The following is a 15,986-nucleotide window of genomic DNA, read 5'->3' on the forward strand; positions in this document are numbered from 1 at the left end:
CACTTCCTGTATTCTTCCTGCAAAGAGGCCCCCTCTATTTTCACAGGGAGTCTCCCAACTTGCAACAGTTCATTTAGTGACCGAAGTTACAACAGCACTGAAAAAAGTGATTTATGGCCATTTTCACACTTAACGACCGTTGAAGCATCTCCAGGGTCACGTGATCAGAATTCGGCTGCTTGGCAACGGACTCGTATTTACGACGGTTGGGGGAGGTCACGTGATCCCTTTTGGGACCGTCGGACAAGCAAAGCCCACGGGGGAGCCAGGTTTACTTAACAACCAGGTTTCTCACTTAACAACTGCAGTGGTTCACTTAACAACCAGGTCCTAAAATGGGGCAAAACCCAGCTAACAACTACCTTGATTAGCAATAGAAATTCTGGTCGTGAGTCAGGGGCTACCTGTATTTGGTTTCTCAGGCAAGCCCACTCCCCACCAGTAAAGGAGAATATTGGTAGTTCAGAGATGAAATGGGGGGGGGGGTCCTTGGTGCTCTCCCACCAATTGTTATGTGACACAGCAGGAGGGGGGAGAAATGGGGTGGAGAAACATGAGAGCCTCCCAGACGTCCCTTGCCAAAACTCTGGTGTTGGGGGGGGGCTGATCCAAGATGGCGGCTGGCCCCGCCTTTAGCAGGAAGACGGTTCCGATGCCTTGAAGGGAGACTGTTCAGACGTGGGTTTGTGGGGTGCCAGTGGAGGCTGTGACTGCGTCCTTAAACGAGGCTGTGTTTGGCCAGGAGGAACCTCTGGATGAAAGCTCCGTGAAGAAGATGATCCTCACCTTTGAGAAAAGATCTTACAAGAACCAGGAACTCCGGATCAAATTCCCAGACAATCCAGAGAAGTAAGTCCGGGTTGGGGGATCGGCCTCTTTCTCCAGGCACCACTCTTCGGAAGGCCAGGTGCCCTTGTGCTGGGAAGGGAGATGGCGGTGGCTTTTCACTCCCTCTGAGAGGAGGTTGAAGTTCTCAAGAACAAGGCCAACGTTCACTCTAGAAGTGTAGGTGTTCTGTCCCAGCCTACGTGAGTCCTTGTTGAGCTCACAAGGAGAAGCCCCTCTTCCAACAAGCAGGCTAGAACCGCAGGAAAAAAAACCAGTCCCCTTTTATGATTCACAGACCTGAGTCAATGTCCAAGGCAACAAACATAGTCCACACAAACTCGATCCCTTAACACAACAATTGTCTTCGGCAACCAGCACCTCCCACACCTTCCCTTTTATCATTCAGCCAAGGGGTGGCTTCCTAATGCCTTCTCCTTTGCCTTTGGAGCCGTCCCATTGCATTCCTCTGTCCTATTCTCTTTTCTTACCGGTGCATCATGCATCTTGGATTTGTCCCAGCTGTTCTTCATCACTGTCCAACTCAGGCTCCCAGCACAGCTCTGTCTCAGCCTGAGCGCGAGTAGAGGGGCCAGGCTCCTCGTCCGACTGCAAGTCTTAGAGCTCCTCAGAGTCTTCTTCTGACTGATGTCACTCCAAGCCCCTCCTCCTCCTCTGATTCCTCAGACTCAGCTGCCGGGTCCACAGGCTGGCGAGGAATCACAACAGTAGGAGATGGCCAGGCTGAGCCCGAGGGTGGAGGGGTCAAGCACATCATGAGTCTGGAGTCCCTTCACCCCCCCCAAGAGATCAAGTCCAGCCCACCTCGGATTCCATCGACTCTTATGACCCGTTAGTAGATCAGATTCTTGTAGGGAACATCAGCATGCAATATATCTTGTATTCGTCTGAACAGCCTGACCAGAACGGTTCCTAATGGAAACGAGTTTGGAGTGAGATAGTCCCAGCACTCTGACCTTCTTTCATTTTTTTAGCCTTTGCAACCTTATTCATGCTTCAGTTGCAACATACAGGCGATCCCCGGTTTACAATCATTAGTTTAGTGACCGCTCAAAGTTACAATGGCACTGAAAAAAGCGACTCACAACTGCTTTTCACACTTAATGACCATTGCAGCATCTCCTAAGATCATGTGATCAAAATTCAGACATTTGGCCACCGACTCGTATTTATGATGGTAGCTATGTCCCGGGATCCCCGTTTATGACCTTCTGATAAGGGGAGCCAGATTCACTTAATCATGTTACTAACTCAGGGGTAGGCAACCTTGGCTCTTTTATGACTGGTGGACTTCAACTCCCAGAATTCCTGAGCCAGCATGAGGGAACTATGGCCCCCTCATGACTGGTGGACTTCAACTCCCAGAATTCCTGAGCCAGCATGGGGGAACTATGGCCCCCTCATGACTCGTGGACTTCAACTCCCAGAATTCCTGAGCCAGCATGAGGGAACTATGGCCCCCTCATGACTCGTGGACTTCAACTCCCAGAATTCCTGAGCCAGCCTGGCTCAGCTTGGAAACCTCTCCCTTTCCCCTCAGCATGGCTGGCTCAGGAATTCTGGGAGTTGAAGTCCACGAGTCATGAGGGGGCCGTAGTTCCCCCAAGCTGGCTCAGGAATTCTGGGAGTTGAAGTCCACGAACTAACTTAATAACTGCAGGGATTTACTTAACAACGGTGGCAAGAAAGGTCATAAAACAGGGTAAAACTCAATTGTCTTGTTTAGCAATGGAAATTTTGGGCTCCATTGTATTTGTAAGTTGAGGACTGCCTGTATTAAAAATCTAGAAAAGGCGCTCTCTGTCTTTCTCTGTCTCTCTTTCCCTATCTGTCTCTCTCTCTCACACACACACACACACACAATACACCCACACACACTCCATTTGCAGCTAAAAGAACCCTGAGTGCCCTTGATAGCCCATTTAGTGTCAGCAACAGACCTTGAGGGAGAGCCATAACTCACTGTAGCTGTTCTGCTGACCCTCCTGCTTTTGAACTTGGCGTGTTCCTCCCGGTTTCAGTTTTGGACAGGGCCTGGCTCTTCCTGCCTGCTTTGTTCTCTGGGTGGTGAAAGAAGGAGAGAGAGAGAAAGAAAGAAAAGAAAGAGAGAGAGAAAGAACGAGACAGAGAAAGAAAGAGACAGAAAGAGGGAGAAACAAAAAAGAGAAAGACGGAAAGAAAGAGACAGAAAGAGGGAGAGAGAAAGAGACAGAGAAAAAAGAAAAAAGAAAGAGAGACAAGAAAGAAAGAGAAAGAGGAAAAGAAAAAGAAACAGAAAATGAGAAACAAAAAAAGAGAAAGACAGAAAGAAAGAAAAAGAGAGAGAGAGAGAGAGAGAGAGAGAGAGAGAGAGAGAAAAGAAAGAAAGAGAAAAAGAGAGAGAGCGAGAGAGCGTACGTGCGAGAGAGAACGCATTCTTTGGAATAACTCAATAGTCAAACCAAATCTGAGATTCCCTGTAGCCTTTTCTAGGTTTTTAGTACAGGTTGTCCTCGACTTAATGACCACAACTGAGCCCAACATTTCCATTGTTGTGGTTTTCCAAGTGGCCTCAAGGACTCTCTGAAAGGAGGCAAAAGACCCACTGTCTGCAAGGAGTATAAATCCTTCCCTTCCCCATCGTCTAGTCAGAACCTGAAGAAGCTTCTGGGATAAGAAGTGAAACATCTTCAAGGAAATGTCTGTAGAGATTCTCAGCCGTCCAGTTCCTGGTTGTCCCAAATTTGCTTTTTCAGGAGGCACCTGGACTTCCTTGTGTTTCTTTGAACAGGTTTCGCTTCTCCTCCCAGAAGCTTCCTCAGGTTCTGACTGGATGGTGGGGAAGGGAAGGATTTATACTCCTTGCAGACAGCTGGTCAGTTGCCTCCTTTCAGAGGGTTGTTGGGGCTAATTGGACACAGATAAACCTCCAGGTGGCCTCAAGGACTCTTCAAAAGAAGACAAAGGACCAGCCGTCTGCAAGGAGTATAAATTCTTCCATTCCCCACCACCCAGTCAGAACCTGAAGAAGCTTCTGGGAAGAGAAGCAAAACCTCTTCACAGAAAAAAAAAGAAGTAGTACAGTTGCCTCCTGGAAAAGAAGCACCTTTGGGGCAACTGGACTTTCTTGGTGTTTTCCTTGAAGACGTTTCGTTTCTCATCCAGGAAGCTTCTTCAGTTCTACCTTCGAGCTTCTTGGGTGAGAAGCAAAACGTCTTCGAGGAATCAAACCCAAGAAAGTCCAGTTGCCTTTGGGGAAAGCATCTTCAGGACCAGCGGCCGGATTCCTAGATCTCTTGGATCCTGCTGACGTCTGCTCCTCTGTCCGTAGATTCATGGAATCCGAGCTGGATCTCAACGACATCATTCAAGAGATGCACGTCATCGCTACCATGCCGGACCTCTACCATCTCCTGGTGGAACTCAACGCCGTCCACTCTCTCCTTGGGCTGCTGGGGCACGACAACACCGATATCCTTCTGGCTTCGTTGGTGTCGCTCTTGCGTTCCTTGGGGGGCTTGGCAACTGGAAGGACGTCTTGGGCTGAGTGGGGTGTGAACTGCCTGTCTCCAAAGGATGCTCCAGAGCAGGGGTCTTCAAACCTGGCCCTTTGATGACTGGTGGACTTCAACTCCCAGAATTCCTCAGTCGGCCATTTTGATGAACCTGCGGACTTGGATCCAGACCAGGGGGTCTTCCAACTTGGCCCTTTGATGACTGGTGGACTTCAACTCCCAGAATTCCTCAGCCAGGCATGCTGGCTGAGGAATTCTGGGAGTTGAAGTCCACCAGTCATCAAAGGGCCACGTTTGAAAGCCCCTGCTCCAGAGGTTAATCTTGGTGAAACTTGAGTCTGCAGCACCCCCAGGTAGTAATAGTAATAGTAGTAAAGTTGGAAGGGACCTTGGAGGTCATCTAGTCCAACCCCCTGCTCAGGCAGGAAACTCTACACCATTTCGGACTAATGGCTGTCCAGTCTCTTCTTAAAAACTTCCAGTGTTGGAGCATTTACCGCTTCTGGAGGCAGGTTGTTCCACTGGCTAATTGTCCTCACTGTCAGGAAGTTTCTCCTTAGTTCTAGGTTGCTTTTCTCCTTGATTAGTTTCCACCCGTTGCTTCTTGTCCTGCCTTCAGGTGCTTTGGAAAATAGCTTAATTCCCTCTTCTTTATGGCAGCCCCTGAGATATTGGAATACTGCTCTCATGTCCCCCCTTGTCCTTCTCTTCGTTAAACTAGACATACCCAATTCTAGCAACCGTTCCTTGTATGTTTTAGCCTCCAGTCCCCTAATCATCTTTGCTGCTCTTCTCTGCACTCTTTCCAGAGTCTCAGCATCTTTTTTACATCGTGGTGACCAAAACTGGCTGCCATATTCTAAGTGTGGCCTTACCAAGGCCTTGTAAAGTGGTATTAACACTTCACGTGATCTTGATTCTCTCCCTCTGTTAATGCAGCCCAGCACTGTGTTGGCCTTTTGGGCAGCTGCAGCACCTGGCTGGCTCCTATTTCAGTGATTGTAGATGCCCAGGTGGCCAGATGGGGAATGCAATTCAAGCTGCTGATGGGCTGATCTGGTGGGAGGTGAGGGAGGCAGGCTGGGAGACCCTTCCCCCTCCCATTGGTTAGCCCGTTTTGGAAAGTTTGGTCTCCTTCAGTAAATTAGAACTGACTTTTTTTTGTTTGTTATCACTGTCCGTCTACTACAGGAGTGTCCAAACTTGGCAACTTTTAAGACTGGTGACTTCAACTGATTGGGGAATTCTGGGAGTTGAAGTCCACCAGTCTTAAAATAGCCAAAGTTGGACAGGTTGAAGTCCACAAGTTGTAAAGATGCCAAGGTTAGACACCCTTCCCTTATACCAGGGGTCTTCAGACTTGGCTCTTTTATGACGTGTGCCTGGCTGAGGAATTCTGGGTATTGAAGTCCACAAGTCATAAAAGGGCCAAGTGTGAAGACCCCTGCCCTATACTATTCTGGACAAATGGCTGTCCAGCCTCTTCTTGATAACCTGCAGTGATGCAGCACCCACAACTTCTGGAGGCAAATCCTTCTATTGGTTAATTGTTTTCACTCTCAGGAAATTTCTCCTTAGTTCTATGTTGCTTTCCTTGAGTAACAGAATAATAAAGTTGGAAGGGACCTTGGAGGTCTTCTAGTCCAGCCCCCTGCTCAAGCATGAGACCCTGTAACATTTTAGCCAAATGGCTGTCCAATCTCTTCTTGAAAACCTTCAGTGTTGAAGCACCCACAACTTCTGGAGGCAGGTAGTTCCACTGGTTCATTGTTCTGTCAGGAAGTTTCTCCTTAGTTTTAGATCGTTTCAGTAAATGTGATGAAATGTGACAACAAATGAATGGAACAGCATGCTGGCTGGGGAATTCTGGGAGATTGAAACCCACAAGTCTTAAAGTTGCTCAGGTTTGGACACCCCTGCTCGATCAGGTTAGCAGGCCAGATTTTTTTTTTTTCCTGGCCCTTATTCCCCAGAGCTTATTAAGGCAGCCTCTATCTGCCATGTTAACGGGCAGCTGGGAGTTCTTTCTGTCTGTTATCTTGAGTTAAACTGCAGTTGCGATGGAAAAAAGTGAAAAGGCTTTGTGAAAATTGCCTGAAGCTCTGCCGTGGACATTTAACAAATCTACCAAACGGTGGGGATGTCAGCCTGTTGCCTTTCCTAGTTACTGATAAGCAATAGTTGAAAAAAAAATCTCTTTACAAATGTTATCTTCGCCAGGAAGGAAGGAAGGAAGGCTAGATGAGAAGGCAGAGTTAAAAAAAAAAAAAAGATTTAAGAACAAGGTCTCAAATGTTCTTTGTGAACAAAGAAAAGGGATTTTTTTCCCCTTCGGTTTGGCTTCTTTGCTACACGATATCCCAAAGGTGCTTTTCTCCTGACAGCAATTGGACTTTAGCTGATTTTTCTTGAAGACAATTCACTGCTCATCCAACAAGCTCCTTCCATTCTAAGCAACATCTTCAAGAAAAATCAATAAAATCCAGTTGCCATTTGGACAAAAGCACCTTTGGGACGATCATGACCTGGATGACGAAGAACCTCCATCGACATGCTACATTACGGTGGATGTTTTTGCTACGCTGAGCAGTGCGTGCTCACTTATGTTTGTGAAAATGCCTGTGTGTGCTGTCAACAGTCATTGCATTTGAGGCAGTCAAGCTAGGAGCAGCTGGCAGGCAAACATAGGTTTCTCCGCTCTGTTGCGTTCCCCGTAGCTACCTCTGGGTGGGAAAAATTGGACTGTGAGAAAGCAAGACAGGAAGAACGTGGACTCGTTTGAGCTGCAGTGCTGGAGAAGGTGCCTGTGTATTCCTCGGACAGCAAAAGGGACTAACAACCAAGTCCCGGACTGCATAACACCAGACGTGTCACTGGAAGACAAAATCACGAAACTGCATCTCACTTACTCGGGCCACGCCAGGCGGGGGAATTTACTGTAGAAAGCAATTCCTGTTTGGAAGACTCGGCGGTTAATTTGGCTGTCCAGCAACTGTCGAATGTGATACCTTCCTTGGCTACTGTGCATTTTAATTTGTATGTTGAATGGAATGGAATAGAAGAATAGAATAGAATAGAATAGAATAGAATAGAATAGAATAGAATAGAATAGAATAGAATAGGACCTTGGAGGTCTTCTAGTCCAGCCCCCTCCTCAAGAAGGAGAACCTATAGGATTTCAGACAAGTGATTCTTCAATCTCTTCTTAAAAACCTCCAGTGATGGAGCCCCACAACTTCTAGTGGCAAGCTGTTCCACTGGTTAATTGTCCTCACTGTCAGGAAGTTTCTCGTTAATTCCAGGTTGCTGCTCTCTTTGATCAGTTCCCATCTGTTGCTTCTTGTCTGGTGCTTTGGAGAATAATTTGACCCCCTCTTCCTTGTGGCAGCCCCTCAAATACTGGGATGCTGCTATCGGGGGGTCACGTTATTCTCCAAAGCACCAGAAGAAAGGATGAGAAACAACGGTTGGAAACTGAACAAAGAGAGAAGCAACCTGGAATTAAGGAGAAACTTCCTGACGGTGAGGACAACTAACCAGTGGAACAGCTCGCCACCAGAAGTCATGGGCGCTCCATCACTGGAGGTTTTTAAGAAGAGATTAGACAGTCACTTGTCTGAGATGGTGTAGGTCAGGGGTAGGCAACCTGGGCTCTTTTGTGACTGGTGGACTCCAACTCCCAGAATTCCTGAGCCAGCGACGCTGAGAGGAAAGGGAGAGGTTTCCAAACTGAGCCATGCTGGCTCAGGAATTCTGGGAGTTGAAGTTCACCAGTCATGAGGGGGCCATAGTTCCCCCACGCTGGCTCAGGAATTCTGGGAGTTGAAGTCCACGAGTCATGAGGGGGCCATAGCTCCCCCATGCTGGCTCAGGAATTCTGGGATTTGAAGTCCATGAGTCATGAGGGGCCATAGTTCCCCCATGCTGGCTCAGGAATTCTGGGAGTTGAAGTCTACCAGTCATGAAGGGGCCATAGTTCCCCCATGCTGGCTCAGGAATTCTGGGAGTTGAAGTCCACGAGTCATGAGGGGGCCATAGTTCCCCCATGCTGGCTGAGGAATTCTGGGAGTTGAAGTCCACGAGTCATGAGGGGGCCATAATTCCCCATGCTGGCTGAGGAATTCTGGGAGTTGAAGTCACGAGTCATGAGGGGGCCATAGTTCCCCCATGCTGGCTCAGGAATTCTGGGAATTGAAGTCCACGAGTCATAGAACATAGAAATCCTGGCATAGAACAACTCCAATCGAAAAATGTGGAGAGAAGTGGCCCATGGAATCACCAAGAGTCGGACCCGATTGAATGGATAACATCATCCCCACCATCATCATCCTCTAGCTGAAGCCAACTAGGCCTCCATTTCAGAGAGAGAGGTGCCTGCTTTCGTCGATTTGAGCTTCAACGAAGCGGTGCTGATTTCTGCAAAAGCTCCCCTGCCTCCTTCAGTATTTTTAAAAAAGCAACAGCAGCAGACCCGGAGTAAATCCATCTAGAAATATTTCCTCTGCGTAAGCAGCTCTGTGGCCTTGACAGTTCCTTTCCCCGAGGTTTTTCTGAAGCCTTCGTCAGCCTCAGCACCGTGTCATTTGTTAAAAGGTTGACTTGGATGGGCCAGCCAGGCGGAGGGGCATAAATGATGGAGGTCTCGCTGGTGACAACCTTGAAGGAGACAAAATAACGGCCGGTTCTGTCCCCTACGGACACGAGAAGCCGAGTCTGGGATGATAATAAACGTTGACCATAGTACCACTTGATAAGGCCACCCTTGGAAGGCCGCATCCAGTTTTGGTCGCCACAATAAAAAAAAAGATGTTGAGACTCTGGAAAGACGGCAGAGAAGAGCAACTAAGATGATCCAGGGCCTGGAGACGAAAACAATTTGGGAATGGCCCGTCTAGAGAAAAGAAGGACCGGGGAGGGGGGGGGACATGATAGCATTTCAGTATTTGAGGGGCTGCTACAAAGAAGAGGGAGATCAACTGGAATTAAGGAGAAACTTCCTAACAGTGAGAAGAATTAACCAGTGGAACAGTTTGCCACCAGAAATCATGGGCGCTCCATCACTGGAGGGTTTTAAGAAGAGACTGGACAGCCACTTGTCTGAAATGGTATATGGTTTCCTACTGGAGTGGGGGGCTGGACTAGAAGACCTCCAAGGTCCCTTCCAACTCTGTTCTATTCTAAGTTTCAGGAATTGGGGGTGTCTAGTTTAATGAAAGAAGGACTTGGGAGGATATGATAGCAGTGTGCCAGTATTTGGGGGGCTGCCACAAAGAAGAGGGGGTCAAGGTATTCTCCAAAGCGCCTGAAGGCAGGACAAGAAGCAACGGAGGGAAACAAATCAAGGAGAGAAGCAACCTGGAACGAAGGAGAAATTTCCTGACAGTGAGAACAATTAATCAGTGGAACAACTTCCTTCCAGAAGTTGTGGGTGCTCCGTCACTGGAGGCTTTTAAAAAGAGACTGGACAACCATTTGTCTGAAATGATATAAGGTCTTCTTATATCAGGGGGTTAGACTAGAAGACCTCTAAGGTCCCATCCAGCTCTGTCACGTTGGGCTTGTCAGGATTTTCATGGCTCCCTCCTGCTTTTAATGCTGGACTCCTTCTGCATCAAAGTGGAATCCGGGCTGGCCTTGCAGTCCTGGGGGAAGGAGCCTTTGCAGGAAATTGCCAGAATATTAGGAGGCAAAACATGAAGCTCTGCCAAAATCCTCTTGCGCAAACACCCCCCTTCCCTCCCTCTGGAGCGCTGTGCAAGAGAGACGGCTGTGAGGCAGCCAGAGAAGGTCTTCCATCGGGAGCTTTGCATGGGATTTGGAGAAGGAAAAGGCCTGAAGGGAATGCAAAGCAGCTCCTGTTGGATTAAAGTTAATGCCCCGACAGCACACAGTGGATAAAATCTCTGTAAGCGGGCTCTTCTGCGGAAGGTGAACGAAGATACAAGCGAAAGATAATGCACCAATAACAGTTTCAATTAGCAGAGGCTGAGAACTTGAGCCCATCCATCAGCATCCATGTCTAGTTTAAGGAAGAGAAGGACTAGGGATGGCATGATAGCAGGATTCCAATCTCTCAGGATCTGCCCCAAAGAAGAGGGAGTCAAGCTATCCCCCAAAGCCCCTGAAGGCCGGACAAGAAGCAACGGATGGAAACTGACCAAGGAGAGAAGCAACGTAGAACTAAGGAGAACCTTCTTGACAGTGAGAACATATTAACCAGCGGAACAACCTGCCTCCAGAAGCTGTGAATGCTCCAACACTGGAGGTTTTTAAGAAGAGACTGGACAGCCCTTTGTCCTGCTTGAACAAGGGGTTGGACTAGATGACCTCCGAGGTCCTTTCCAACTCTGTTATTCTGTTGCCTGGATGTGCGTTGATAACCAAGAATCCAATCTAGGTCAATCAATGGGAGCAGAGGCCCGTTGGTAGCCAAGCCTGGACCGGAAAAAGAGATGACAAGAGATCCATCAGAATAACAGAACTGGAAGGAACCTTGCAGGTCTTCTACTCCAGAGGTCCCCAACGTTTTGGGCACCAGGGACCGGTTCCATGGAGAAAGATCTTCCGTGGACTGGAGAGTACGTGGGTGTGTGTGCTGCCTGCATCCTACGGATGGGGCGTTGCTTGTTTGTGTGGACCGGTTGCTGGCATGCCACAGCCCGGTACCGGTCCACAGACTGGAGTTATAATAATAATAGTAAAGTTGGAAGGGACCTTGGAGGTCATCTAGTCCAACCCCCTGCTCAGGCAGGAAACCCTACACCATTTCAGACAAATAGCTGTCCAGTCTCTTCTTAAAAACTTCCAGGGTTGGAGCATTTACCGCTTCTGGAGGCAGGTAGTTCCACTGGTTAATTGTTCTGACTGTCAGGAAGTTTCTCCTTAGTTCCAGGTTGTTTCTCTCCTTGATTAGTTTCCATCCGTTGCTTCTTTTCCTGCCTTCAGGCACTTTGGAGAAGAGCTTGACTCCCTCTTCTTTGGGGCAGCCCCTGAGATATTGGAACACTGCTATCATGTCCCCCCTCGTCCTTCTCTCCGTTAAACTAGACATCCCCAATTCCAGCAACCGTTCCTTATACGTTTTAGCCTCCAGTCCCCTAATCGTCTTTGTTGCTCTTCTCTGTACTCTTTCTAGAGTCTCAGCATCTTTTTTACATCGTGGTGACCAAAACTGGATGCAGTATTCCAAGTGTGGCCTTACCAAGGCCTTGTAGAGTGGACCCCTGTTCCAGTCCAGCCCCCCCCCCCGCTCAAGCAGGAAAGCCTATACCACTAAAGGCAAGTGACTGTCCAGTCTCTTCTTAAAAACCTCCAGTGATGGAGCAGCCACCCCTTCTGACTTCTAATGAACAGTCCTTCCCTTGTCCTAGTTCAGTGTTTCCCAAACTTGACAATTTTAAGGCATGAGGACTTCAACGCTGGCTGTGGAATTCTGTGAGTTGAAGTCCACATGCCTTAAAATTATCAAGTTTGGGAAACACTGAACTAGTTTATCTTCGCAAGCTGAGTGGAGAGCAGCCTTTCCTCTTGATCTGAAACCTGCTGTCTGCCAGGAAATTTATTCTGTTCCCTCCCTTAGGGCTACAGTTTGAAACACCAAGGATAAATGGTGAGCGAACGATCTCGCTATTCAGGAAGAAAAAAAGAAAAAAAACAACCCTTCCACGTCTCACCATTGGCATATCAATTTAAGGGACATGCTTAAGAGTTTTGACATATAGCATCCGGCTTCCCCGAGGACACATCTCTCCCTGGAGTCTTGAACCCGCCATTTCCATCTGTAAATCACTCTTCGAAGTAGGAAAAGGGGGGGGGGTGAAAAAAACACCACGGTTCGTTTTCCCTTTGTTCCCAAAACTCAGTTCAAAGCTGCACACAACAGGCAAGAAAGAGGATCAAAAGAGGAAGAAAGTGAGTTCAGCTGAGCAGCGTGTTCACACAAGGCCGTCCTGGATACGTCCTGACATCAAAGCTTGTCAGACAGGTCCTCGGCAGGTCTTCTGAACCACTGGCGAGGAAGGACAAACTGGGTTGTTGATGTTGGGGGCCTGAAGTGGCTTAAAGCTGAGGCCCCCAACCTTTGGGGCACCAGGGACCGGTTCCGTGGAGAGAGGTTTTTCCACGGACCGGAGGGTGTGTGGTTTCGTGTGCTGCCTGCATCCCGCGGATGGGGCTTTGCTTGTTTGCGCGGACCGATTGCTGGTATGCTACGGCCCGGTACCGGTCCTCGGATCTGGGGGTTGGGGACCCCTGCTGCAAAGCAACTGTCCTCTTTCTAACTCACTTCTAATTCATTCGTTTTTCTCCTTTGGCAGCTATTTGGCAAGGAATAGAATAGAATTAGAAATAGAATGGAATGGAATGGAATAGAAAATATAGAATGAAATGGAATGGAATAGCATTACAGAATAGAATAGTATAGAATAGAATTAGAAATAGAAATAGAATAGAATAGAATAGAAAATATAGAATGGAATGGAATAGAATAGGATAGCATTACAGAATAGAATAGAATAGAATAGAAAATATAGAATGGAATAGAATAGAATAGAATAGAAAATATGGAATGGAATAGAACAGAATAGAATAGAAAATATGGAGTGGAATGGAATGGAATAGAATAGAATAGAATAGAATAGAATAGAATAGAATAGAATAGAATAGAATAGAGCTGGAAGAGACCTTGGAGGTCTTCTAGTCCAGCCCCCTGCTCAAGCAGGAGAACCTATACCGTCTCAGACAGGTGAATGTCCAGTCTTTTCTTTAAAATCTCCAGTGATGGAGCGCCCACGATTTCTGGTGGCAAGGTGTTCCACTGGTTAACTGTCTTCACTGTCAGGAAGTTTCTCCTTAATTCCAGGTTGCTTCTTTCTTGGGTCAGTTTCCAGCCATTGTTTCTCGTCCTTCCCTCTGGTGCTTTGGAGAATAATGTGACCCCCTCCTCTTCTTTGAAGCAGCCCCTCAGATACTGAAATACTGTTATCATGTCTCCATTTCTTCTTTTCTTCAAAGCCAAGTCCCACAGCCGTTCTTCATATGTTTTAGTCTCCAGGCCTTGGATCATCTTAGTTGCTCTTTGAATTTTTTCCAAACTCTCAACATCTTTTTTGTGATAGGGTGACCAAAATTGGTTGCAGTATTCCAGGTGTGGTCTTACTAGCAAGAGAGCAAGCAACTAAGAAATGGGAAGGGTGGCCCTAAACCTTGGCCACTGTAAGACCTGGGGACAAAGGTCTTGTGTCCAATCTCCATCGGAAATCTTGACCCTTGACCCAGGAAATCTTGACCCTTGACCCAAGGCGTCCAACACTGGCAGCTTTAAGACTTATGGACTTCAGTCTTGTCTCCAACCTGCAGTGGGACTCCTGACCCTTGACCCTAGAGCAGGGATGTCGAACCTTGGCAACTTTAAGTCTAGTGGACCTCAACTCCCAGAATTCCCCAGCCAGGCAGCCAGCCATGCTAGTTGTCTTGGTTTGCCTTAACCCTTTCCTACATGTGGCCATTGCGGTGGTGGATCTTCTGCAGGAGCTGACAGATATCGACACCCTCCATGAAAGCGAGGAAGGAGCTGAGGTCCTCATAGACGCCTTGGTAAGTAGCCCCTGCTGGCCATCAAGATCTTTTCTGGAGGCCAGGCCAGATCTTGGGAAGGAGCCCTCAGCCCAGTGGAGGAGCGTTCCTAGCCCTGATGGTGGCCCCTAGTTGGGTCATGAAACGTCTGCCAGAAAACCATCAAGGTCAGAGAGCACCACGGACCCCAGGTGTCCTCTTCCTCCTCCTCCTCCTCCTCCTCCTCCTCCTCCTCCTCCTCCCTTCTCCTTTTTTTCTCCTCCTCTTCCCCATCCTTCCCCTTTTTTCTTTTCCTCTCCTCCTCCTCCTTCCCCTTCTCCTTTCTTCTTTTCCCTTTCCTTCCTCCTTCCCCTTCTCCTCCTTTTTTCTCCTCCTCCTCCTCCTCCTCCTCCTCCTCTTTCTCTCCTCCTCTTCCTTCTCCTCCTTTTTTCTCCTCCTCCTCCTTCCCCTTCTTTTTTCTTTTCCTCTTCACCTCCTCCTTCCCCTTTCCTCCTTTTTTCTCCTCCTCCTCCTTCTCTTCCTATTCCTCTCCTCCTCTTCCTCATCCTTCCCCTTTTTTCTTTTCCTCTCCTCCTCCTCCTCCTTCCCCTTCTCCTTTTTTTCTCCTCTTCTCATCCTTCCCCTTCTTTTTTCATTTCCTCTCCACCTCCTCCTTCCCCTTCTCCTTTTTTCTCCTCCTCCTCCTCTTCCTACTCCTCTCTCCTCCTCCTCTTCCTCATCCTTCCCCTTCTCCTTTTTCTCCTCTTCCTCCTCTTCCTCCTCTTTCCCATTCTCCTTTTCTTCTTCTCCTTCCCCTTCTCCTTTTTCTCCTTCTCCTTCTCTTCCTCCTCCTCTTTCTCTCCTCCTCTTCCTTCTCTTCCTCCTTCTTTCGCTTCTCCTTTTTTCTCCTCCTCTCCTCCTCCTCCTCTTCCTCTTCCTCATCCTTTCCCTTCTCCTTTTTTCTTTTCCCCTTCTCCTCCTCCTCCCCCTTCTCCTCCTCCTTATATTTTTCTCCTCCTCCTCCTCCTCCTCCTCCTCCTCCTCCTCCTCCTCCTCCTCCTCCTCTCTGCATAGCTAAATCCCTTCTGGGAGTTGAAGTCCACATGCCTTAAAATTGTCAAGGTTGAGAAACACTGGTCTAGCTGAATTTTCATGCACATTCCTCTCCCCCCCCCCCCCAGCATCATCTAACTCTTGTCAAAGCAAAAACATCCCACCTTAGCAGCATTGACACAAGCAAAGCAAAGGAAGTCCAGTTGCCTTTTGAAAACAACTGGCCGCAAGGATGCCCTGGGCAGCTGGCCCTCTTCTGCAGTTGCCTGCTTCTTGTTTTTGTGTCTGGAGGTGCCCAGGGTCGCAATCTGAGAGCGAGGGCGGACCGGGGACTCCTCCTTGACGCTTTCCTCTTGGGTGCCGGAAAGGAAAACGGGTTGCTCTCGGCCTTTGGAGGGCTGGGTGTGTGGAGATGACCGTAACGGGCACCGACAGGCTTTTGAGGAATTGGACAGGGCAGATGGCGGCACCCCAGGGGTTGCAGGCAGGCTGACCTGCAGGCAAGTGGCTGGAGGCTTCCCGGCGCCCGGAAACTTCGGTTGCCCTGAAGCTCCTCCTCGGAGGTGCCGCTTTGCGTTTTCTTTCTGTGAAAAAGTCCCTTCCTTTGCACACCCAAATGGCCAGGTTGTTTCACCCCTGCCGTGGTTCTGCTTGAAAGCAGAAGGCAACAAGGGAGCCCAGAGGCTGCAGGAGGGCCTTGCCAGCCTCTGGGGAGGGTAGTGCCAAGTCAGCGTATCAAGAATCTCCCACTCTGAAGCTTGCAAGCTGGCCTGTCCTCCCCTCTCCCAGCTCTCTTTACTTGCTTATTTATTTGTTTAATCAGTCGTGAAGACCCTTTTGATCGGCCTGAATATTTCCTTCCCCTTCAGCCGGGAGTCGCTTCTTCTCTGCTCTTCCACCTCTCCCTTTTTGGACCTCCCTTTCCAGCCACCTCCCCAAAGCCCAGCTGGGCCAGTGTTACACACGCTCCAGTGTGTGGCTTGTGTGCCTTACGTGCACACAAACTCCCAGCCCTGGTCAACAGGCACGCTCAGATCACTT

The 15,986-nt window shown here is 48.6% G+C and overlaps 1 protein-coding gene across 1 annotated transcript in view; it reads left to right on the forward strand.

The window, feature by feature from the left end:
- Positions 1 to 15,986, forward strand: part of LOC120316921 (beta-catenin-like protein 1) — a 58,342-nt gene that overhangs the window by 20,128 nt on the left and 22,228 nt on the right. Inside the window, exons 3-5 of the mRNA XM_039363086.1 lie at positions 743 to 849; positions 4,157 to 4,296; positions 13,837 to 13,934. Coding sequence (XP_039219020.1) covers positions 743 to 849; positions 4,157 to 4,296; positions 13,837 to 13,934 — 345 coding nt within the window. The remainder of the gene's footprint in view (positions 1 to 742; positions 850 to 4,156; positions 4,297 to 13,836; positions 13,935 to 15,986) is intronic.

Source organism: Crotalus tigris, unplaced genomic scaffold (genome assembly GCF_016545835.1).
Source record: "Crotalus tigris isolate CLP2741 ecotype Arizona unplaced genomic scaffold, ASM1654583v1 scf7180000019505.314820, whole genome shotgun sequence".
Lineage (NCBI taxonomy): Eukaryota > Metazoa > Chordata > Lepidosauria > Squamata > Viperidae > Crotalus > Crotalus tigris.